At 32.4% G+C, this 24,422-nt stretch overlaps 1 protein-coding gene and 1 non-coding gene across 2 annotated transcripts; one reads left to right on the top strand and one right to left on the bottom strand.

Moving 5' to 3' along the window:
• Positions 1 to 7,544: 7,544 nt before the first annotated feature.
• On the bottom strand, positions 7,545 to 7,617 carry TRNAS-GCU (transfer RNA serine (anticodon GCU)). Its single transcript has one exon. It is a non-coding gene; the product is annotated as a tRNA-Ser (tRNA).
• Positions 7,618 to 9,583: 1,966 nt separating this feature from the next.
• On the top strand, positions 9,584 to 22,829 carry LOC118184521 (apolipoprotein D-like). Its single transcript, XM_035354209.2, has 5 exons — positions 9,584 to 9,741; positions 11,342 to 11,472; positions 12,452 to 12,540; positions 15,822 to 15,917; positions 22,544 to 22,829. The coding sequence occupies exons 1-5, from the start codon at positions 9,637 to 9,639 to the stop codon at positions 22,690 to 22,692; spliced, it is 570 nt and encodes a 189-aa protein (XP_035210100.1). The 5' UTR covers positions 9,584 to 9,636; the 3' UTR covers positions 22,693 to 22,829.
• The last annotated feature ends 1,593 nt before the right edge of the window (positions 22,830 to 24,422 follow it).

Consider the following 24,422-nt stretch of genomic DNA (forward strand, 5'->3'; position numbering starts at 1 on the left):
TCGAAAACACGATTTAGAATATACTCAGGTAAACTAGAAGCTGGAAGAAAATAATTCGGAGACAGTAAGAGGTCGTTGCCAAAAGTTCTCTCTTAATTTCGAGAACTCTGTTCTTATATACACTGGGCCAGCCATGTGCATCCTGTTGGGAGCCGAAGAAAGTAGAAGTACTAAGGTAATTAAAAAGTAAAGATAAAAGTCATAAGGTATTGGGTTCATAAGTTTAAAACCCTACATTTCCTGTGGCAAGAAACCAGAGGCTACTATTAAACAAAAATTATTTACTGAGTTCCTCTGTAATTAGGAAAATATAAATAATGAAGTGCAGTTATGATATTTACATCGAAAATTCAACAGCTTCATGTTACAACTCATCTTTCAGGTCAGCAAACGAAATATTCTCAATTTTAAAATACACACCTTATGAACTTTAGTTATGTATATGTTACGGTGAAACACCGAAATCTGGAGAATGTCGACTTTCACCGGTGAATGCCAACATTCACATAGTCGCTTGGTGTATGTCCGAAATATTTTCCAAATACTCTTATTTCTGACTTACACCGGTAAATGTCGACATTCACCATGTACTAATGGTGAATGTTGAACATATAAGAATATTATATTTACTTCTCCGTAATTCATTCGCGAAAAAACGCACTTGAGACTCAGAATAAGAACTTAAGAATATAAGAACTTAAAACATACACATTCAAAATGAGAAAGGAAAATAATAGAAGTTATAAACTTACCAAATTATGTGATTCAAATCTTATTTATTGCAACAACATAAACTATTATGACACTTTGAATTGCACAAGAGGCCCTTGCTTTTACAACTGCATTTATTTGTGGAACACTTCCTTTTGGAACGGCAGCGTGTACATATACTCCTCTCTTTTCGACCTACACCAGAGCATATCTGTGATTGTCGACATACACCGGTGAGGGTCCGAATGTACAAGAATGTAAAGAAATATTCGATCTTTCACCGACGTATTTGATGAATGTTGACATTCTCCGGTGAAAGTCGACATTCTCCAATTTCGGTCTTTCACGGTAACATATACATCTTTGACGACCTCGCTACCAAACACTGGAAATTTCCACTGTTACAGAGGTATTTCTAGGCTACCGTGGATATAGCGAACTCTAAATCTTGGCTTATCACACTAGAATGATAGTAGAATAACAATTATCAAATATATTAAATGCCCAGTTAGCATTATGAAAATTGCACTGACAAATATACTCTTACACGGGTATCTAAAAGCGATGTGATGGAATATTTCTGAGGCATTACTGAGACGAGTTGAGAGAACTTGTTGAATACTTAGAAGAATAGAAGTTGATTTAAAAAAAAATGTCAGTAATGAATTGCAGTATTTTATATCTATAGCCATACAATTAAATATGAACTTTTTAAATATTTGTGCTTCAATAACAAATCACGTTTTAATAAAATGTTTAATAACAAATTCCAACTTAAAATTTTTCCAAGTTACTTACATAAAAGTGATAAAATACGAGCCATATTCATCTTTGGTAGTTTAGCACTGGGGTGTTTTTTTCTGGATAATTTTCAGGGACAGTAATACTTATTGACGGTATACATGGGAGGTTAGCCTAAGATTTGAATGCACGCGTGAAAAGACTTTACGGAGTTTACTTAATGAGATGAGAACTTACTTAATGATGCTTAATACTTACTTTGTAAGGATCTTAAGTTTTACTAACGTTTATTTTATTTTAAATCTTTACTATCACTTCTTATTTTCTACTTCCGGCCAGAATTATAAGCGTTAAGGTTTTTATGCAAAGTTTGTCTGGCGAACGCCAAGTATTTAAGTTGTGGCCTTTTGCCAAGCGACAGAGAGGAAGCAGTGAGTTCGAAGCAGGCCGCTTACCTTAGAAGTTACGCAGTTGCTTGTTGCCTTCCAGGCCAGTGGTTTTAATCCTCTTGATAATTTTAAACGTATTGTAGTGTTCACAGTTTTCTGTACTACATACGGCTTCCTGTTAATATACGGTCAATCTTCCACGTTTATTAGTTTAAAGTTAAATTAGAGTTTAGTTTTATTTTTATACTTTTACGTTTTGACCCCAAGTAGCGGGTCGGTGTATTCCGAAGTACGGAAGTTATTGTATATGGAGAAAAATAAAGGGTTTTGTATACCCTTCATGTGTATCCTGTCTACTTACCACAATTAGTGAACATAGCTTTAGTAAGCTCTCTGTTCCGAGTCAGGTCCTTGTATGTTCCCGAAGAAGGTAAGAAGGAACATTGAACCTGATAACTTTACTTAATGATGGAGAACTGTGCTGTAACGCTCAGCTCCAGATGTCGAGAAAACACCTATTGCAGTGACTTCTTGAAATAAATAAACTGTGATCTGATTATTCTGTAATAAAAATTGTGAATCTTCTATTGTAAGAATTGATATCAACGTGTATTTAAATCACACTTACACTTATTTGTACAGTTGCTGAAGTCAGACGTTAATATAGCAAATAATCAGAAAAATAATAATTTGACATTAATTTTATGAAAATTGTAATGCTTTCATAAATTGAAACTGCATAGTATTCCTTTAGGTACTTACAGTGCAATGTTTGACATTAATTTTATGGAAATTGTAATGCTTTCATAAATTGAAACTGCATAGCATTTCTTTAGGTACTTACAGTGCAATGTTGATGCAGTGCAGAAGTTAATAAAAAAAGTTACTTCACAAAAAAAAAAAAAAAAAAAAAAAAAAAAAAAAAAAAAAATCACTACCTCACGTATATGGTAACTAAAAAGTAGCGTAGGTAATACTTATCCAAAAACAGGACGCATAGCAACGCATTCAGCCAAGAGCAACAAATTTTCTGGAGCTAAATTCTTTTCACTATTAAATACTTTGAAGACGTTCTGCATTATAAATCCAAAACCACAAATTTGCCACATATATAAAAAAATAGTTTTTTGTTTAAAAATAATATCTTTCAATCTTGAATTAAGAGGCTTTAGTCAATTACGTGATACGGTGGGGAATGTGTTAAATTTTCCACTGCACATGTTCCCATCTTTCTCTTCTTCCCACAACGTTCTTAACGGGTTTATTAACAAGATACTAATGTACGTGGCTGATAACTAATGTTGGTGGCTGATACTAATGTTGGTGGCTGCTAAGAATCCTATATGCAGGGTATGGAGGTTATTGACACCTCTCTTTGCTCCACCGTGAAATAAAGTAATGATTTTTTTTTTTTAATTTCGAGTTAACTGACTTTTAGATCAAGCTGTATGGCATTAGCTGGAGCTGTTCCAACTTTCTTTTCAGTTTCTGTATCATGATGCGCTCTATATCTCCCCATATTAAACTTAGTTTATTATGGCAATAGACATGAGAACCAAGTAAAGTCTCATTTTTACTTCCTTGTACGAAGTAAAAAGGAAGTATTGTTAATCGCGAAAAGTTTCAGGCAGCATATTTCAACGAAAATATCTATTTTGACCGCTATCGAATGCAATTTAACGATGTTTTTGCGCGATATCTGTACGTAAGGACAGAATAAAATACTCTTTTCCTTCAAAAAAAATTATAAAACTGCTTTAAAATTAATTCTGAAGAGAATTTTTCGTGGCGTCTGTACGAACGTATGTACGTACGTACGTTCGTGCGTACGTACGTATCTCGCATAACTCAAAAACGAATAGCCTCAGAACGTTGAAATTTTGTTTATAGGACTGCTATAACATGTAGATGTGCACCTCGTATTTTGGTTGCAATCGGCCGCACCAAACGTATATAAATATATTTATATATATATCCACTCTGTTACCCGGCTCAGTGATCTCAGTTTCTTTACTCTTATATGTTGGTAAATTGTACATTTTTTGCTTTAAAAATGATTGAATTATGTTGTTTTTATCTTCCGGTTAAGGATTTTATGCCTTTAGTAAATCTGTGTGCAATATGTTTAGAATTATCAGCAATTTTAAAGTTGTTTAATTGCCGCTAAGCCTTTTTTAATGGCGGCCATTGATGTTTACATTTGAAAGAGAGGAGACTAGTGGATTTGTTGCCAATCTAGAGAAACTTAGCTTCGCAACAACAAAGATAACGCCTTCATTTATCATTTAAATCATGCTTAATCCTTTCTGGAATTTTTCGAGGAAATAAGCGTTTAAAATTTACTTCGTAATTTTTAATATAGATATTTTGAGTTTTTATGTATTTTTGCCTTCTCGCGAAGTGAGAACTGAATTAATTAAATGAGAAATACTCAATCGTCTGTGAAAAACTGTTTCGTTTTTGTTTTGTTTGCTTAATTTCTTTTATACATCATTCTAGCTTTATTATAGTATTTGAATAGAACATGTGGCAACCATTAGAAAATCCTATTCTTTAAATGATATAAATTTTGTGCATTATGAGTTATAATATGAACGAAATATATAAGTTAACTATTATATAATTATTGAATTATATAACAGTTAACTTAGTTTCCGTTATAAAATTATTATATAAGTTAACTGTTATATAATTATTAATACTGTTAAGTGAATCTAAGCGCCAGAGTGTCGCTATGGTAATCAAATACTAGAGTGAATTTTAAAGAATGCTTTTATTCTATTGTGGTTTATGCGCTGTCGGCGAAGTAGATTTAATTCAATCCAATAAGTTTAAATGAAATGCAAGAAAAAATGCGTATAATTTAATATTCCAATACAAGGAAGTCATGTGGTGTATACATCAGATTTTTTACTTTAAAATTGTGATAAAAATAAATATTTGATTTGATGAGTTGTAACTATTACACATTAGTCTTTCACTAGCTGCAACTATAATATAATGCAGATTACAACCATCTTAGCGTAGCATGCCAGAGCTAAATACTCAATTTATTTTCTTTTGTATTTTACGGATTGAAGGATGATATTGATGTTGTTTAACTGCTTATTTGCATTTGCTTGCATATTACTCATCTAGTGTCGGCTGTGCAAAGCATCGTTTAACAAAGTTCGTTTCGTTTCCAGAATTGTTTTATTTTTTTTCCCTCTTCAAGACACATTTAATTCATACCACGCATTGTTTTTTCATTTATATAACAACACCATATTTACACTTAAATGCAGTTTAAAGTATCCCTTTCACTCTGTTTGTCCTCTCGGACAAGCTCCTAGCTAATCTTAGCAGAGAGAAATAGGATTATTTTCTTCTAACAAGGATAAAATGAGGCAGAAAATTCATTACTTTTAATGCTAAGCTGTTGTACAGACCTTAACATTTCCTTCAACCGCTAAATCTTCTGCATCCTCACAGATCTTATTTTCAATTATATTTTATTAAAATAATTTGTATCAAAGCCATATTACAATTTCAGTTACAAATTTACTAAATGTAGTATTACTTTGTCTAGGCAATGTGTCCTTAGAGTTTTGCAGTCTCTATAAACATACTGCTGAACTGCTATTATGAAGGAAGACAAGTTGCCAGTTTCATCTTACCATTTCGTTCAGCTTTACATGCCAGTTTCCTTTCCAGTAATCCAGTTTTAAATAAAAATACGGAGCACATCTGCAGAACTTCCAAGAAGATTATTTCATTTAGATTCTTGGGAAAAGTAGTTTTTTTTTAAGCATTTGGTTTCACACTGCTGAATAAATAAAAAGGTAAGCCATTTAATATCATAATTTAACCACGTTTGATGAAACATGAATTGAAACGACAGTCTAACTTTTCTGATATAAATATTGTTAGTCCAAGGGGGCAATTTGCCTAGAAGGACAATTAATTTTTTTTTGGCGTTTTGCTTTGATTCACTACAAGCGTAGTTTCACTTTTCAAATTGTTGCCACCAAATATTATCGCCCTGTATTATATTTAAAGAAATTAAATAATGAAGAATCTGCATAAATGTATGCATGTTTCTCGCATTGTGATAAAACAACGGTACAAAGATCCATCAAATTTGGAATAACGTAATCTTTTGCGAATATGGGCATCTGGAAGCCGAAATTTGAAATTTGGAATTTGTTTTATTGTCAGTTTTATATTTTGTAAAACTTTAACGAATTTTTGATTAACAAACTCAACGATTTCAAAGCGAGCAATGGCAACGTTGTACAGAAAAAAAAAACGGTTTTATCTCCAGCGCGCGAGACTGTGTATCGGAAATTCTAAGGATATGATCACTTTAAAATTATTTTGAGATATTGCTCTTGAACTGAGTTTGATGGTTTAAATGCGAAGAACGTGATATTTAATAAATAAAGGTAACACACAAAATGTTAAAAACACGCCCTTTTGGACGTAATTTAAAATATGAAACCTTTCAGATTTTTTTTTTTTTTGTTTTTGTTTTTTTCAGTCTTAATTTGTTACTTTATTTTGTTTTGTGGTGAGTTTTCATTGCCATTTCTGAAATTACATAAAAAACATTTAATATCATAATTTAACCACGTTTTATGAAACATGAATTGAAACTACAGTTTAACTTTTCCGATAAAAAATATTGTCAGCGTTAATTTGCTACTTGATTTTGTTTTGAGTTTTCATTGTCATTTCTGAAATTACATAAAAACACTTAATATCATAATTTAACCACGTTTGATGAAACATGAATTGAAACTGCAGTTTAACTTTTCCGATATAAATATTGTTAGTCTTAATTTGTTACTTTGTTTTGTGGTGAATTTTCATTGGCTTTCTGAAATTACATAGAAGACTGTTCGAATTTTCTTTCATTAGTGGCCCTAAAATTTTGTCTACTAAAATTATCTTATTGAGATAATAACTTAAAAATCTACATAACCTTCAAATATACAAAACAGAACCTGCTCATTGTACGACCATGAAAATGATTTCCCTTCACATCCGAGCACAACTTGAATTCACTTATCTTGAATACTTCGCTGAAATTTTTATGTGTGATTTATCTGGAAATAAGATTCATGTATGCTTTTTAAGCACATCTTGATTATCCCATACATGCTCACGGCTAACCTAGAGAAACGCCTTTGATATAAAATTTTAAAAATTACCACTAGAATTAAAAATAAATGCAAAATAACTATGGTAATTACGCACATAAAGTCTGTAGAAATATACTTTTCGTAGTTCACATTAGACTGCAGGTACTATCCTCAGAGATATGATTTGAACTCGATAAATGATATTCGACTTTGCAAGAAATTTTGCTCACAGCTGAGATTTTTAAAAGGAATATGATACATTATTTACTGGGTGTTGATTTGTTTTTTGAAGTTTTGGTTTGGGGGTTTCATTTGCAAAGTTGATTTGTTTTTTACAGGATAACTTTTTTATTTTGATAGACTCAAGTGACATGTGTTCTAAAATGCCGTATGAACAGTGATGATCAATACTTGAGAATTAGCTTCAGTTTCTGGCAATGAAAGCGATTGTCTGCAGGGTGAATTTATGGCTTTCTCCCCGTGGAAAATTAGTAACAGCAATGAAGGCATACTTTTCTAAGTAGCTTTGTAGGGACGTTAGGTATATTTTTGGAAGCAAAGGAAATGAAAAATGAGCAACCGCCTTCGCCGGGAATCGAACCACAGACCTCTGAAATAGCGGCTCAGTGTGCTGACCACTACACCACGAAGGCACGCTAAGAAGGCGGGAGAAATACCTTATATACTCCCCCTGTTAAAGGGCGACTGGGGTTTTCAGGGGACCCAATCGCCAAATCCTGGGTGGGGAGAAATCATCATCCAACACCCTTTTAGTTTGGGCGCCACTGTAGAGACATTAGGTATATTTTCGGAAGCAAAGGCAATGAAAAATGAGCAACCGCCTTCACCGGGAATCGAACCACGGAGACAAGGTTGGCTCCATGGTAGATTTTCGTGGTTTTCTCCTTGTGTATCATGAATACGAGAGTCAGTTTCTTTTAACCCTTTGCGGCACAGTGTGTCCGTTTTGAACACACCTAAAAATTTCCTTCTGTACGCACAGAAAAATTGAATGAAAAAGGATTTAACGGTTACTATAGGTTACTCTGAACCTTCTTTATTTATAGTAGATTACAGCTCAACACAAACCAGTCAACATATTTTAGCCATGTTTAGTTTTTTAAGACCCTCATTTTTCAAAGAAATCTTCCAGATTTTTTTAGGGTATAAAAGTAATTGCTTGAAAAGAAATTTCTATGTTATCTTTTTGGCTGTATGCTAATCTCCTTTTTCTATATTAGTTTTAAATTTTTACCTTGAAATCTTGCCTAAAATCAAACGGCGAACCCTAGGTGTGCCCAGACCGGGCTCACGGATAATCTAGGACAATTGAGAGTCTGTATTCTTTGTTTCTCCGCATCTCATCGGTCAGTTCATTGACAACAATGCTCATTTCAGCACTCTTTTTGAAGCTCTATTCAATCAGTGTGCTACTTTGGGCACACCGACAGAATTAAAACGATAAGTGCTATCTTCACAAAATTTTACTTGTGTACTCCTCTAGGCCTAATTAGACTGTCCACCTTTTTTTTATTATTTTATTATTATTATTATTATTATTATTCAAAACTCCTACTTTAAAAGGTCGCGTGTCGGAAACAGGCCTCTACGAAGGCATCCCTCGCATTATAGATAGCTCTCGTCTGCTTTTCCGTATTCAAGTAACCTTTGGACTCTTTCTTTCCTACATCATCACAATTTAATGTTAATTGCTTTCTGATATTTAAACTGTCCGGTTTGTTTTTTCCAGATTCTATTTTGAATCAGGAAATGTTGGGTCGTTAATCTACTTACACATGGTCTATCTGACTCTGAAAAGCATTCGAAACATTGTTCCAGCGTTCCAATGTTGTTCAACGTTCGAAATGTTTTTCAGTTTTATCAAAAGTATTATTTTTATGCCCATGTAGCTATTCTATGATTTTTATCAAGTCAGCTTACATCAGTAAATACATGGTATGGACCAACACTTATTATAAACACAATTAAATATTAATTAACTGTTAAGGCAATGCAGTTTTTAGATAAGTATTTATTTTTAGATCGGTTCTGAGTTCATTTATAGACATGATTTCTTTTATACATGAAAGATATCTAGCTCTGCAAAGTCCGCAATAGTCTTTCTTTACACAATTCCATTTTACATGTTTATCATCACACATTATTTTTAAAAATGTCACGCCAATACCGATGATACCGATTTTTTAAATGATATTTTATATTAGATTCATACATAAACTGTTAACAGTTTAGGCTTTTTTTATCAATTGTTCAAAAAAAATTTGTAAATCTAACTCTTTTTAACATTTTGTAACTGAAAATTTATATTGTCATCACTTTTTACTGTTGTTTACGTTTTTTTCCTTTCAGTTTTCTGACCAAAGTTCAACGTATATCAGATACCAGCTTCCTGGTAAGAAATTTTTCAAGGAGTATTGAGAACTTTCATGACACTCGAGAAGCACCACAGCTTTTCATCTTACGTAGTTTGCCCACAAATAACAGATGATTCACTTCCCAGAATTTTCATGCATGCGATTATTTGCACCTGTGACTTAAACATCAGATAAGACGTTGTTCAGAAAATTGGAAGATTTCTTATTATCTTTTATTACTTGTATATAAATAACTTCATTCTTCTGAGAAATTCAATTAGTAGTAATTCTGAAATCATGCTGGTCAAGTTGGCTGTCCTTTGCCTAACGGCTACCGTGTGTTGGGCCGGCTTTGGCACATGTCCAACACCCAAAACCCAGTCTGGATTCGATCTGGATAAGGTAAGAACTGTGTTTAATGCAGTGGTTTTTAAAGTTATCGCATAAAAAGAATGAGATTTGCGACTTTCATTTCAATTTTTTTAAGTCCGAAACAAAACGTAGAATTATACACAGCCTATATTATGCAGATGCTCTAATATTGCAGTGAACATTAAAGAATAATTGCAAAGCTTGCATTGAAATATTTTAGGTAAATAAATTTATAATGGGCATAAACCATTTCATAGTGCAAATTTTAGAAAACGTTTAAGTAACTTTTAGTCAATGCAATATTAGATTAAGTCATAACGTAAAATTATATTATTAGCATATTTTAAGCAAACTATATTATTGTACGTATTTTTCATATTTATTGCACTTACCTAAAGTGCACTTTTATTACAATATATGAAATATTAGAAATAAAATATTAAAACGCTTTTCCTGATTTTGGCTGCACATCAATCCCAGTCTCGGAGCTACAAGTAAGTCAATGGCGGGGCAATAGAAATTAGCCCAATTTTCGGGTCTAGTAGTAGCTTTCTTCAAGAACATCGCTTATATGAACCATAAAAGTCAAACACTTAGACCTGCATTCATGTATAATAATTCGTGAATAATTAAAATTAATCTTTTGTTTCTTAAATAGCGCAAAAAATTGAAATAACAATGCTTTTACTTTAATTAATCCTTTAAACTTTGACTGCGATAGAGGAAATGAATTATGTAAGAAAATATACCGTTGTTTTTATTCAAGAGTTTTCTCCAACCCATATCAGTCTCGGAAAACATGAGTTCTGTCCATTCAAAATACTAAATGACGTATTAAAGAAAGAAAGTGTTTTATTCTGGTGAAGGGCTTTATTACCAGAAGATTTTCTGTAAAAAAAGCCGAATGTTCATGTAGATTGATAATTGAATTTCGTATTTTGTAAGAAACACAAATAAAAAATAACTCTTAATGTAATAGCAAGTATGTAGATTATTTTCTGTAAATTTTCGCATTAAAACAATGCTAACTTGTGTATTGACATTAAGCAATTTAAGTTGCACAACATGTGGGCAGAAATGTCAATGTTATTTAAATGTTTAATATTTATCACTTGTTTCATACATTAAGTTATCATCTTGAGAAAAACGACTAGAGAAGATTAAGATATTCATGCACATTTTTGATAAATATTTCCTTCAAATTTGCTTTAATATTCTTTAATTTATTCAATGATTTTTCTATTGTGTCTCCCGAATGAATATAAAATTTTATACATTTCAGTTTGAAAGAAAATATCCTAAAAAGTACCTAAGCTGTATCTGTATATTAAGTTTGCTTTTCCTCAGGCATTAACAACTGTATCTGTATATTAAGTTTGCTTTTCCTCAGGCATTAACAACTGTATCTGTATATTAAGTTTGCTTTTCCTCAGGCATTAACAACTGTACCTGTATATTAAGTTTGCTTTTCCTCAGGCATTAACAACTGTATCTGTATATTAAGTTTGCTTTTCCTCAGGCATTAACAACTGTATCTGTATATTAAGTTTGCTTTTCCTCAGGCATTAACAACTGTATCTGTATATTAAGTTTGCTTTTCCTCAGGCATTAACAACTGTTTGTTTTATAGTTTATGGGAACATGGTATGAGCTAGAAGCAACTCCTGGCAAGGATAGTCTTACGAAATGTTCTACTTATGTTTTGGAGAAGAAAGAAAAACGAAAGGCTGCTCTTCTTCATAAGTACATTTCTGCAGTGACGTAAGTGTTTGACTACTGCACATGAAAGGATTTCACTTTATAATTTTACATGAAATTGCATAATATATTTGCACAAATTTTAGCTATTTACCAAAAGTTAATAATTTATTCAACAACCTTTATGAGGATGAGATAACAATGAAAAGGATTCTGAAAATTCATTCAATTCTTTTTATTACTTCATCCAGATATATTATTTAATGTGGAACTGCCTTTTCCTAACAGAATTTTTCAATTTACAATTTTATTTCCAAAGCAATCTAATATCATTTCAAATGAATCCTGAATCAGCCAATCAGCAAAATAAAGCTTTCTTTGGAAACTACGATAGATTTCTACAGTTCCATTTATGAAACACATACACACAAAATACTTAAAGAAAGGAATTGCATTTGAGAAACCTAAACTAACGCAATAATTTGCAAATAAAATTACTTATTTTTATTTTGTAAACTTTGAATGTAATAAATTAGCCTATTATTAACCAACGGGCTAGTTTGGTAGTCAATATTGACTTACTAATACGTACTTACATACAAGATATCTTTATCCGAAGTTAAAATAAATGATATTAGTAAAATTACCAATTAAAACTAATTTGCAGCTTAATATCCCATTTGATTACTTTATTGAACAATTACTTTATTGTACTTTATTGTATATTTACTTAGAAATATCGAATGCACTGTTTTACCGTTTTCAATTAATTCATATTCATTTTTTCCTGATAATGAAGATATTTTACAAAATAAAGCTGATCTTGGAGTTGAACTTCGGAAATTTTCAGTATATAGTACAAAGAAAATGTACAAGAAAAAGAAAAGGAAAAGCGCGATAAAAAAACTGCGTTTTCTGCAACAGAATGCCATTAAAATATATTGCAAGTCTTTAGTGAATTATAATTTTGTTTAAACTATTGAAATGTTACGCTAAGCATTAAAGAATCCTGTCTTATTATTCAAATTATCATTATTTTCAGCGGCAAAGTTAAATCATCATTTTCTGAAGTAAGCACTCCTAAGAGTTCGGAGCCAGCACAGCTCTTGGTGTCGCCTCTTAAAGGAACAAGTGAGTACCATACACTAATAAAATAACATAAACCTTACGAATGACATCTTTATTTATATAATTGAGAACAATTTGTAATGACACTGTCTGTATATCTTATGTACTTAAATCTCAATCTTAATTTCTTTCACTCAGAAAAAATTATATTTAATATTGCCTTTTCTTATCAGTAGAAATGGCGGCATATTACCAAAACTCTAGTTATAACACAGTGTAAGTTTTAAATAGGATTTTTTAAATTAGGAACTGTTACTAAAATATGGATATAAAAATGCAGACAGATAGTTGAACCCTCTTAGCACTCAAATATTTGTTTGTGGCCTTTAAATATAATTTGTATAACTTTATGTTTTGTTTTGCCCAACATGAGTAAATTATATCTCGGAGAAGAGTTTTAAGCTGTATTTCTTTAACAGTGTCTGCAATAGATATAAAGTATTTTATTTTTTAATAAATCAGAAAATAATGAAGACAAAATTCATCACATAACTTCGGTGTACGCTTAAAAAGCATACGTTATTTATTAGTATACGCTTGTATATGCGCCTTTTATTCGTACGGAGAACATCAAAGCATTGTTAAATTTTGCGCCAAGTTCAAGCAGTAAGCCTGACTTCCCACAGATATTGTTACACTGACTTCAAGCATATCAGTTTTTCCCCCTCAATTCTCATAAACACTCTTTTTAATGTGCCTCTAAAAGAAAAAGAATAAAAATGGGCAATATCATATTATTTTGTGGCCAAAAATTAATTCGTCCATACTCTTGAAAAACAATTGCTTGGATCGTCACAATAAACGTAACAGAGTAGAGGATAAACTTTTAGAGTTGCAAGAATAAAGAAGTTTCTAACATGTCTAAGAATGTTGTATGTCTGTCATTTTCCTGTAAAAGAAATGGTCAGTGATGCCGAAGTAGCAAATACCACCACTAATTATGAAGATTCTCTAACTTGCGAATATGTATTTTGCGGTGATTCATTGTTTCTAAAACGTGGAAAAAAGAAGAACTTGCTGCTAAGAAATTCTTCATCATCTCTATTCTTTCTAACATGCGTATTGCAAAATCCGTTCTTCTAAGTTTGTCTTCTTGTTCAAAGACGTCTAGTGTTGAACCTTTTAGAAACAGTCTCAAACTATCTAGATATGTTCAGCTTCTCTTGATCGTTAGAGATGTTTTGAGACTGAGTAGGAAAGCTTCTTGGATTTGCTGATTATCGTCATTGCTTGGGCTCTGCCGACCTGGATTCTTTTATTTTTTAGGATACGCTTAAAAGTTTTCATTTACACGCGAAGATGGTTCTAGAAGTAGGATTTATTTAGTAATGTGGTTTGAAGTTTATTTTACTTTGCTTCACCGCCTGCAGTTTAATAAATATATACACAATTCAAGTTCTATTTTATTAAATGATATTTTTTAGCCTGTGGAACAGCGTGCTATGTACAAAAGCTTTCGTGCTACTACTCACTGTGGGACCTACATGTCTGTTAAAGAAGACAAAACCCTCTATTATATTAATGTTAGGCGCTATCTTGCAAATGTAGATTTGGAAACTTTTGCTGCAAAAATCATTTCCCTTAATTGTGTGACTGTTAGATATGTGATAGTTAGGTACTTTCACTGTTTCACGGTATGCATGTTGTTTGTATCCATACCAAATTTTATTAGCGTTTGTCCAATACTTTTCGAGAAAATCGAACTTTCTCTTAATTTCAGCACAAGTGCAATATTTTACTGGCTGTCGAGTAGTAGCGAAGTTCTACTGTACTATAATTCCGTGTACTTAAATTACTAATTTTTAGCTTTTCAAGAATCAAGAATCTGTGCATACTTTTGGCAAACATAATGGTGCTAGTATCAATGTCCTGAACTCGAACAGTGAGCTGAATGCAGCTATGTTCTTAAGAGTGCTAGAAGATTTACAACGTAAGAAGGGTGTAAAAGACCCTTTTATTGAAATCACTATTTACAGCAACTCCCAACTCGGGAGTGATAACAGAAGAAAAATAATAATCGCGCTTGGGTCTTGAACAATCAAGCAATTTAAAAGTAAAACTTCAGTAGATATTTAAATAGTTGCTGTCACAAAGCTTAAACGCGAGATTGGCCTATTTATGGTGCATAGCAAGCCTTTGATAAGTACTAACGCACTTAAATCACTTCCATCAGTAATTGAGGAATAGCACTAAGGCGTAAGAATTTAAATACTAACTATTCTGGCGAACGTCCACCAAGCCGACGTGGTCTGAGACTAAAAGCTCTCTCACACTTGAGAAGTTTCTCACTAATCTTAAATACAAAACTTGGCTCCAACACAAATTAGCATAAAGCTGAACCGTGCGCTCATTCTGAAGGGAAGTTGAAATAAGAGTTTACAGGAAAGGGTAACTTAAACTAAAAAGAAATTTGGTTAGTTTAACTTAAAACCTTACAAGCATTATAAAACCGCTTAAATCTGAAAAAGTGCTCCATCAAATTCAATGGATGAAATTTAATTTTCTCCTAATTAGGTACAGAGTAACCAAAAGACGTCTGATGAGAAAGGAGTTAGTCTCAAAAATTTGGTAACAAAGACATAATGAATGAATAATCCGTTCTTTATTAATGCATAAATTCGATGCGCTGAGCGGAATACTGGTTGAAAGTACTGCATGAAAAGCGTTAAATATTATCAAAATTCTTAACAATGTTTGACTCGCCACTATAAACATGGATCGTACACTGTTAAGTCTGGACATTCGATAAACGAAATACCATTTTTATTACAAGCTGAGTGCGATATTATTATTTTATTACTATTATTTTTGGTCTTATTTCCGTGATGTGAAAATCTGTGAACTTGAAAAACTCAGAAACAGCAACTTAGTCTCATAATGTATCATATCTCCATTTATAATGTACACAAGCAAACATGAAACTCGAAATCACATGAGAAACTAAAGCTGAAATTATTCTATAACACGCATTGCTTCCACAACAAATCTGTAAAAAATCTGTGAACAAAAATGGTGTTCATAAACGCTCACTGAATAATGTAAAATTCGTGGAATCAGATCATCAGAATCATTGAATTCTTTTAAATTGCACGGCATTTAAAAGTGAAGGAAATCCACTCATAAATTTAATATTTTGAAACTTAATAATCACATGGTTCTTTTCTCTCCTTCAGGTATCATTATTTAACTGTTTTTCTATTTTCTTTTTTTAATACAGAGATATAAATAAATGCCTATCAATATTTATAAATACTTACCTCTGCTTTTATCTCTTCCGTTTTTAGTTATGTCAAGAAAATGGAATTTGTGGGTCGTCGACACCGATTATGAAACTTATGCTATCACTTACACCTGTCATCAAGTATTACTTAATTTTTATGGTACGTATACATTATATATGCTTTTATATTTTTATTGTTTAAGAACTTTCATTTAAAAATGCATAATAAAGACTGCTACACTAAATGCATAAAAATTTGATGTTTGGAGTCATAAGCTAATTTTCAAAAGCAAAGGATAGACAGATTGGGATTCAAAGCGAAAATTAAGCTTGTATCTTCTCTATGATATACTAAAACCAATTAATCAAGATAAAGCAAGCAGACGTTTATAAAACATTGTTTATATAAAAATGTGTCTTTAGTACTCAAAAGAAGAATTTGCACATTCTAGCATGAGCATACAAATTGTTTATTCATATTTTGTAAGGTAGATGTATAAAGAATAAAAAAGTTATTAAGATTACTAATCTTCATGTTTAGACAGGGATATAGGGGTATACAGTTATGAAGAACGATCGCACGAATAAAGTGTGGCCAGAGAGTGTACATAACGCTGAGCTTAATCATAATAGGGGACATAAACAAAAACAAAACCTTTCCCAGTTGCATTCTCATTTTCATCAACAGCAGGTAGGGAGCCAAATAGGGACTCTGTTTTGCAAACGCTCTGTATACAGCATTAACACCCATGTTATTAATGTTGACATAGGTCTAATCCAGGATTCGAACCTATGTCTGAACGCGTGACAGTTAGATTCGCAAAGCAATGTACCACCGTAGATATGTTTTACAAGTTTATGAAAAATTGCGCAGATATTTCTGGATTTCGTGCTTGTACTTTGATGCTGGTTCTCAGGATAACAGAAAGAGATTGAGAACATATGGGTATTGTAATCCCCGGATATTTATCTGATAATCTGCAGCTTAACCAATCAGGGACATCGAAATACAAACTACACAACGTTAAAATTTAAATGAAAAATTACTTCTGGGGTATATTGGATCTAAAAAAGAAATAAATACCAGCGATATATTTCAAAAAGTAATCTTCTAACTCTGCACATGATTTTCTCAAAATTTGCTCACCCAATGGATTTCTGAATTACTTCAGAATTGTCTGAGAGTTACTTAAAATCTGATTTCCACAAAGCACATCCACGAAGTTCCGATTTACACAAAGCAGATCCACGATGTTTTATTTGATCGCAACTAATGGCTTACAAACGAAGAGAAAATATACAATTCAAAATTTTTAATTGCTTATCCATACGAAGTTTCTGACAAATCAGACTACCTTTTACTGATGAATAATTGTCATAGGCATTCTGTAAGCACGGCATCCGATTTTGATTATTATCTAACCAACAACAGAAAGAGTTTACTGACTACCTAGAACCGAAAAAGACTCGATGCGGTCTATATCAATGTTACTTCCTTTCTAGACTCAAAAGCCGGATCGTAGAAAACAATCACTAATAACGAAGAAGCTCTTCACGCAGAATAGCATAAGTTTCAAATAACTTTCACTTCATTGGCTTTTAAAGTTCTTGTACGTGCTTTACATTTGCGTAATTTTCTCGTCTGAGCAGATATATGGGACATGAAACAAAGAGAAGCTAGGAGTGAATTTAACACAACTGCTAACTGAACTTAAAATAAATGTCACAATCTGAAGTGGAATTTTCTGAGTCTTAAATAACGTTTTTCATTAAATTAATTCCAAAATTTTAATTAAAGTACTGTGAATTACACTTTGTGATAATGAACTACCTTTGATGAAAATTGCTGTAGAATTTGTTACGATACTCATATATTTTAAAGTAATTATTTCAAACAGAAATAAAAGTATACAGTTTGCTTCATAAACGAAAAAAGAGTCATATCATTGACATCGACTGAGATTTAATTAGCAGGAAATGTGGAGACTATAAATGATATTTTTCAAAAGTTTTTTTTTTTTTTTTGCAAGAATTTGGAACCTTTGAAGTTAATGAATTCTAAAAAGCGCTTTTAGTTTTAAAAATTGGCCATTTTACATTAAAATAATGTCTGTATCAGTTTCATCCTAGCTTGCTAATATGCCTAATAAAAAAGTGCCTTCATTCTTTGAGTTAAATTACCAATAAGACTGTACTTTCTAAATTTTAATACGTTGAGCCATCCAACTGTGGCGATGCTGACTGTCGCACCGAAGTTTAGGGATCAGTTTAGCGATGCTGACTGCCATTCCGAAGGGCCCGGATTCGAATCCTATAGAAGGCAGAGATGTTTGTAAATTTATAGTGTCTGCCCAATATGAGAGTACTCTAAATATGCACTAGCTGAAGTCCTCTCGAGATGTTGCTGATAAAGGAAGAAGGGTAGGAGACCCTTGGAACCGTCCCATCGGGATGCTCCCTCTCAAAATTTGAACGGAACTGAGATAAAATCGGTTTGTCGGGCTAGGTGATACTCAAAGGATTTGCCAATAACAGGCGCGATTGACTCTTACCACGATGAATGTCGTAGGCTTGTGCTGATTTTGTCAGACATGTGAGATTGATAGCAGCAATAGTATGTTTGAAATTGTTTCAAAGATTATTCTTGTTGTGAGTCGGCTTTAAGCTTTAACTTTCTTGTGAGCTCCAAGTGTTTAATTAAAATATTCGAAACAATTTCAAATTTTCAAACAATCTATTGGTTGTATTCTGATTTTTTAATATAGTTTATTCAATTCATAATTTTAAAGCAGCTTAATCACTTTGCTTATACAGTTCTAATTCTCATATCTTGGAGTACAGGTTTTATAAAGGCTTCATGCATAATGTGTGGAGTAGAAAGCGCACATAATTAGCATGATGTCTTAGGTATCCCGCCTCCTCGTGGGCAAATAAAAATGTAACAAACTTCCATATTAATTTACATGGCCGCAGTGGGAGAGCTAAAAATATTATTCATTCCTCATCATTTCAGAAATGATGCAAATCCCATCTTCATTAGCATAAGTAATTTTTTAGTAAAAAATAAAATTCTTTTTTAAATAGTTTGACAGGTCCTGATCTCAATGACTTGGTCATAAATGGCCTTATTTCTTAGACAAAGTTCTACTTTTTATCAAGCAGAGCTTTTTGCTATCATACCGGCATTCATTACGGCTCTGATGCAAAATCACACAGTCATTAGCTACACAAATTATATATTTGGCATGAAAGCAAAGATTGTGGTATTTCATTGAAAGCAAGGACTGCGTACATTGGCATTCAAAATTATGAAACTTCTCATACATTAAAAAATCAGAATAGAAACAGAGTTAAATTTCTCTTAGGTCTCCTTGATCACGAATTTATTGATTCCATCACCCACCAATATGGTCGCCTCTTTATCAAATCCATCTTCCAAACTAAAGCGTAATTACACTCTACGACTAAACTAAACTAAAGCGTAATTACACATACACACTCTTACGACATTTGGACGGTTTCCTGGAACATATTTTCATACTGGAAAAGCCCATTTGATTAGTTTTTAATTGTATGTCCTTGAACTTATGTCCAATTTTTAATTAGCCATGCAACACTGCGTGACTCCTGCATATCTTCACTGTCTGGGAGATGAGGCTTTTTATGTATATAATTGCGCATAAGCCTCCCGGAGAGAAATCTGTCACAATTGCTTCCCTCAATGCATCATTTTCCAACATCATCTTTCTCAATTTTCCCCCGCAATAATCCTTTCAGTCTGGAACAGAAAACTTACAAGTAATTAGGCGACTCTTAAGAAAGCTTTTAAAGTCGCGAACTTAATAAATGCATTCGCCGTATACTTCCAGTTTCCCTAGACGCTTGGTATTAGTTTTCTGCACTAATTTTATTTTGGTTTCTTTTGTGCTGTTGGGATAGAAGGGTAAGCTCCTTACCGGAGATTTCCAGATTCTTTCTTTTCCGTTGCACCATATCGCAAAATCGTGCCGATCGATCTGTTGCTAGCGGTCATCCCTCTCATCGGTAACCCCTGCCAACTGAATCTTTCCCGATTCACCCCCCCCTTTTTCTAAAGGTTGAGAGAGTCATTTGTTGTTTCAGAAAGCACTTCATGATAAATACTCTTTGACTATTTAACTAAACAATCTAATCAATACGCCAATTGATGTGAATAAAATTTGGAATGAAGCACAACGTAAAATGCAATTCTATTTCCATCGTATATGATTATTCTAACTTTGCTTTTTAGCATTTCATACATTTGTGTTTGAAACGTGATCATGGCTTAGCGAAACCTGAATTTATTGAAAACAGCTGTGGTCATACAGCGCTAATTTCAAAGGTAGACCATAAACATTAAAAAGGTCCTTTAAAAATTGGCTAGATTTGTAGAGAAACTTACTGTAATGAGGCGTTACTAGCAAAATCCGAAGATGATATATTACAAGAAAAATAAAAATATCATGCATATAAAAAAATAAAATAATAATATAACAAACTAATGCAACAAAAGTAAAAACTAATATAACAATATCGCTTACATTACTGTTAAATCTCCACTTTTGAAAGGAATCGGTATTTAGGAGAACATAAATTTTGGTACTGAATATTACCTCACTAAGACTACCACAGAGCTCTAAAATCTTCTAAAACCGTAATGGTTTCGCAGTTAAAGAGGCTCATTTTGAATAAAACATGTACAGTAAGCTCAAATACTAATCTTTTATATTTTAATTTCTTTCAAACCAGCGGAACCTTAGTTCTATTCCTTAAAAATAAAAAAGTAAAAAAGAAAAAAAAATTAGTAAATAAATTAGATAGCATATGATAAAATCGTAAATAGTTTCAGATATATATACTTTGAACATGCGGATAGTTTATAATACTTCTCAGAACAAATTCTCTCAAGGGAATATTAAATAAATATTGGAAATCCAAAGCTAAGGCAGTAAGGGCCACCTCGTCTAAACCATTTTAAAAGATGGGTAAGCGTTCATTGTATGTAGAAGTGATTTTTCGAGCAGCAAATGAAACGAGAAATAGAGAAACAATGGGGAAAGAAAGCGGACGATTCGGCACTATTTGGAGCTGAATATGATTGGTTTATTTAATTAGGGCAAAGCACGAGTGGGCTCAGGGAAGGGATACCTTCATGGAAAACTTTCTAAGGAAAACTGGTTCGTATAACCATTTAAAAGCACGAAAATGTCCATGCAGCCAACCTGTTCCGCCTGGAATAGAACCCAGGTCGGAACTACCAGAGTTCAGCGAATTTGCGACTCGGCCGCTGGTGGGCCCTGAACTGATGATGAATCAGAAAAGGATACAATGGCCTTAAGCCCTCTGTAGCAGGTCAGCAGTTGTTCAGCGGAGCTACGGCAACAGAAATAACAATACCTTTCCCTGCCAACATGGACTTGATTGAAAGGACTTTTCGTCTGTGCAGAGTTTAGAAGATCCCACACCATACACTATACATTTACAAACATCTGTGCTTTCGTAGGGGCTGTAAATCGAACCTAACGATGTATAGGTATGAAAAAGATTACTTTAGATATTTATAATAATGTAGATTACTGTTCGTTTCCTCGAAGAAGCATAAACTGAGTATATATCGTAGTTCCCTGTATCCTCGTAGAAGAATAAATTTAACAGACTCATTAAAAGATCATTAAGAAGGCTTGATATAGGAAAATTGAGCTCTATCATATTAGAAATCAAAGAAAATACAGATGTTCCTTTATGCATTATTTTGATATCTTTCAACCCGATGAGTTTACTTGATACAAAATCAATTAAACATTTATGTAATGTAATATCAGACACTAATTTGGGCATAATTAAAACTAATGCTGAATGAAACTGAAAACAATTTCTGCCAAAATGACAGAATATCTGAAATTAGTAAAACGAAGTTTGCTTCGGAAAGCAGTGGGAAAACATTATTGATTACAAAAGACTATGCACGTTGTTGCTTCAGCCTGTAAACTCTATTTCACCTAAACATTTTTGTAAAATAGAAATGATTTGAAAAAAAAAGTAATTTAAAATTTTATGCATAATGCTATTGGTAAGACCCGCCTAACGCTAGAGGGCGCTGAGAGCGTCAATGAGTGTGTTCTGAGACTCGATGGAAGTTACTCGATGGATGATGTGCGATTTCTGAGATTGAGATATTATTATATTTAATTAAATCAATTTATATTTTATTGATTTGTGATTATTGATTTTGATATATTCATATTTGAAGTGATATTATGTTTTGCTGAACCACCACACTTTCGACAAACTTGGATTACTACTGAATCTTAAAACCACTAATGCGCAGCTATCTTCTTCGTTAGAGATGGTTTCTTCTCTTTTATTCTTATAATATTATATTTAATATTTACAAAACGTTCTAAAATAATATAGCCAAATTAGCTATTTAATCTAATTTATCTTTTGACGTATACAGCATAAAATTCTTTCGTCTCCATAAAAAAGGTCTAAAAAAAGCAAAAAAGAAAAATTTCCAGCTTTTATAAAATATGAATAGTCTCTTATTCTGGTAATAAACTTTAATATTTGAACCACAGACCAGAAAAATATTCTTCTTAGTTTTCAAACAGCTTTTAAATATAGTATTGGTTAATGATTCTGCAACAAATTAAAAATGCCTTAGGAAATAACGCATTTATATCGAACAAGTGGTTTTTCATATTTGGAAAATATATAAAGTAAAATCGCATCAACTTTGCACATATTAATTTTCTTTCTTTGCAGAGGAAGCACGCATTTTGTCCCGTACAAAAACTCTAGATGACAAGAAAAAAATGGAGATTTATGCGATTATGAACAAGAATAATCTTCCACAAAAGAGCCTTATAGAGATTGACCAGACACACAAGGACTGTTCGAAAGTCGACAACTGACCCTCCAAATAAAGAAATGAAACTTTTTTTAGATTCATGCTTAATAAACAATATTGTAAACATACGCTGTGTTTTCCTTTCGTTCTCACTAAAAGTTGAATTATATCGTTTTCAATAAAGGTGCTTTATTAAAAAAATTAGGAAGTCATGTATTAATTAGCAAATATTTTATTTTTTATCTAAAATGTAAGAAAACTATTATATGAGCAACTGAAAGTCGGCAACATTCATATAAAAACTGTTATCGAAAAGCATGTTTGAAAATAGGATGAACAGCGAAAATGCTTAATGCAGAGATTTGAAGGATAGCGTCATATAACAAGACATTGTAACGACTTGGAAAAATTATTGGTGGAGTCGTTAGTGCTAATAGTTATCGAGTAACTTATGTAGAAGATGTACTTGCAGTCAACGGGAAAATTGTCATCTGTGCTTCAGAGAAATGATGAAAGATGTCACTCAAAAAAAAAAAAAAAAAAAAAAAAACAAACACTAAAACACTTTGAGAGTCTATGACCATTGTTACCGGATTCGGTTAGAAGATATACCTCATTGAGAAAAAGGTAAGGATCACTCGAGAAAAGCACTGTTATGTTAATTTTAACTTTTAAGGAATATGAAATATTTTTAAAAAGAAAACGAATAATTTTTGCCGATTAAAATTGTTAGCTTTTAGATAGATGATTTATCTGAGTGGCTGGGTTGGCACAAAGTTATGAAGGTACTTGTTACTAACAACAGCCGGACGATGCAACATCATCGAGATGCTTCCTACGAATATCCTGCTCGATAAATAAATGCTTTTAAGTTCATGAATGGTTCCAGGGTTACTTCAATTTTCTTAAATCCCTATTGCCAAACAGAACTAGTAAACAGTGTAAAAATGTGAAGGTTTTGGAATGAACATAGTCCTTGTCGCTGATGAAAAGAAGCTGATGCCAGTTATGACTTATTGAAATGAAAGAAGTCAACAATATATTCATATGAACAGACATCTTTTATATATATATATATATATATATAATATTCCTTAATAATAAGAAATAAACTTAAATGAGCTTTAATATTTTGATAAGTATTTAAAAGAGTAATACATCTGTTTGGAAAATTTCTCCTTTCTTTTTAGAAGATCCCTTCTCTCTCCGAATTGGTTTAGCGTGAATAAAACTCATTCTTAGCCAGATTCGTAGTAAGTCTATATAAGACTGTGTTGAGAAGCTACAGGCTGTCAATAAATTTATGATTTTGAGGGAGATATTGTTAAAAGTTTCTGAGTTATTGGATACACATTTCATACCTACTCATGTATATTTTCCCATTAATTTTGCATAATCAAATGTGCATCGTAACTCTAAGATCGGAAAAGACCACAGGGATGCAGTTTGCAACTATTACTAGCAGCTCACTGTACTGAAGATAAGATACCTGCAATCACGGACTTAAAGTAGGAAAAAAATTACAAATTTGTATCAGATTTAAGATTTAATGGAAGGTTTCTAAGATTTAAGCAACAATCATAGCTGCAAAAGCAAAATAACTCAGAATTTTACTTTATTATTTCTCAAACATATTGCACAAATATGGCAACATCAGCGACCGCTTCGTAGGGTGCTTGATCTTTGATTGTGAAGTGTATTGGATGATTGCTTCTTCCTTGCAAACGGGTGTAGCTGAGAAATGGTTGACAGCGTCTCTTCTCACTCGTTAGCTGCAGTTTTATAAAACTCTTC

This window comes from Stegodyphus dumicola, chromosome X1, assembly GCF_044657685.1.
Source record: "Stegodyphus dumicola isolate Sdum_Otavi_A_Nest chromosome X1, ASM4465768v1".
In the NCBI taxonomy this organism is placed as follows: domain Eukaryota; kingdom Metazoa; phylum Arthropoda; class Arachnida; order Araneae; family Eresidae; genus Stegodyphus; species Stegodyphus dumicola.

Bases quoted from the DNA above. Each gene is read 5' to 3' on its own strand.
- LOC118184521 (XM_035354209.2), top strand. From the start codon at position 9,637: ATGCTGGTCAAGTTGGCTGTCCTTTGCCTAACGGCTACCGTGTGTTGG. The intron at 9,742-11,341 runs GTAAGAACTGTG...TTTGTTTTATAG, and splicing joins CTGGATTCGATCTGGATAAG to TTTATGGGAACATGGTATGA. The intron at 15,918-22,543 runs GTACGTATACAT...CTTTCTTTGCAG, and splicing joins AGTATTACTTAATTTTTATG to AGGAAGCACGCATTTTGTCC.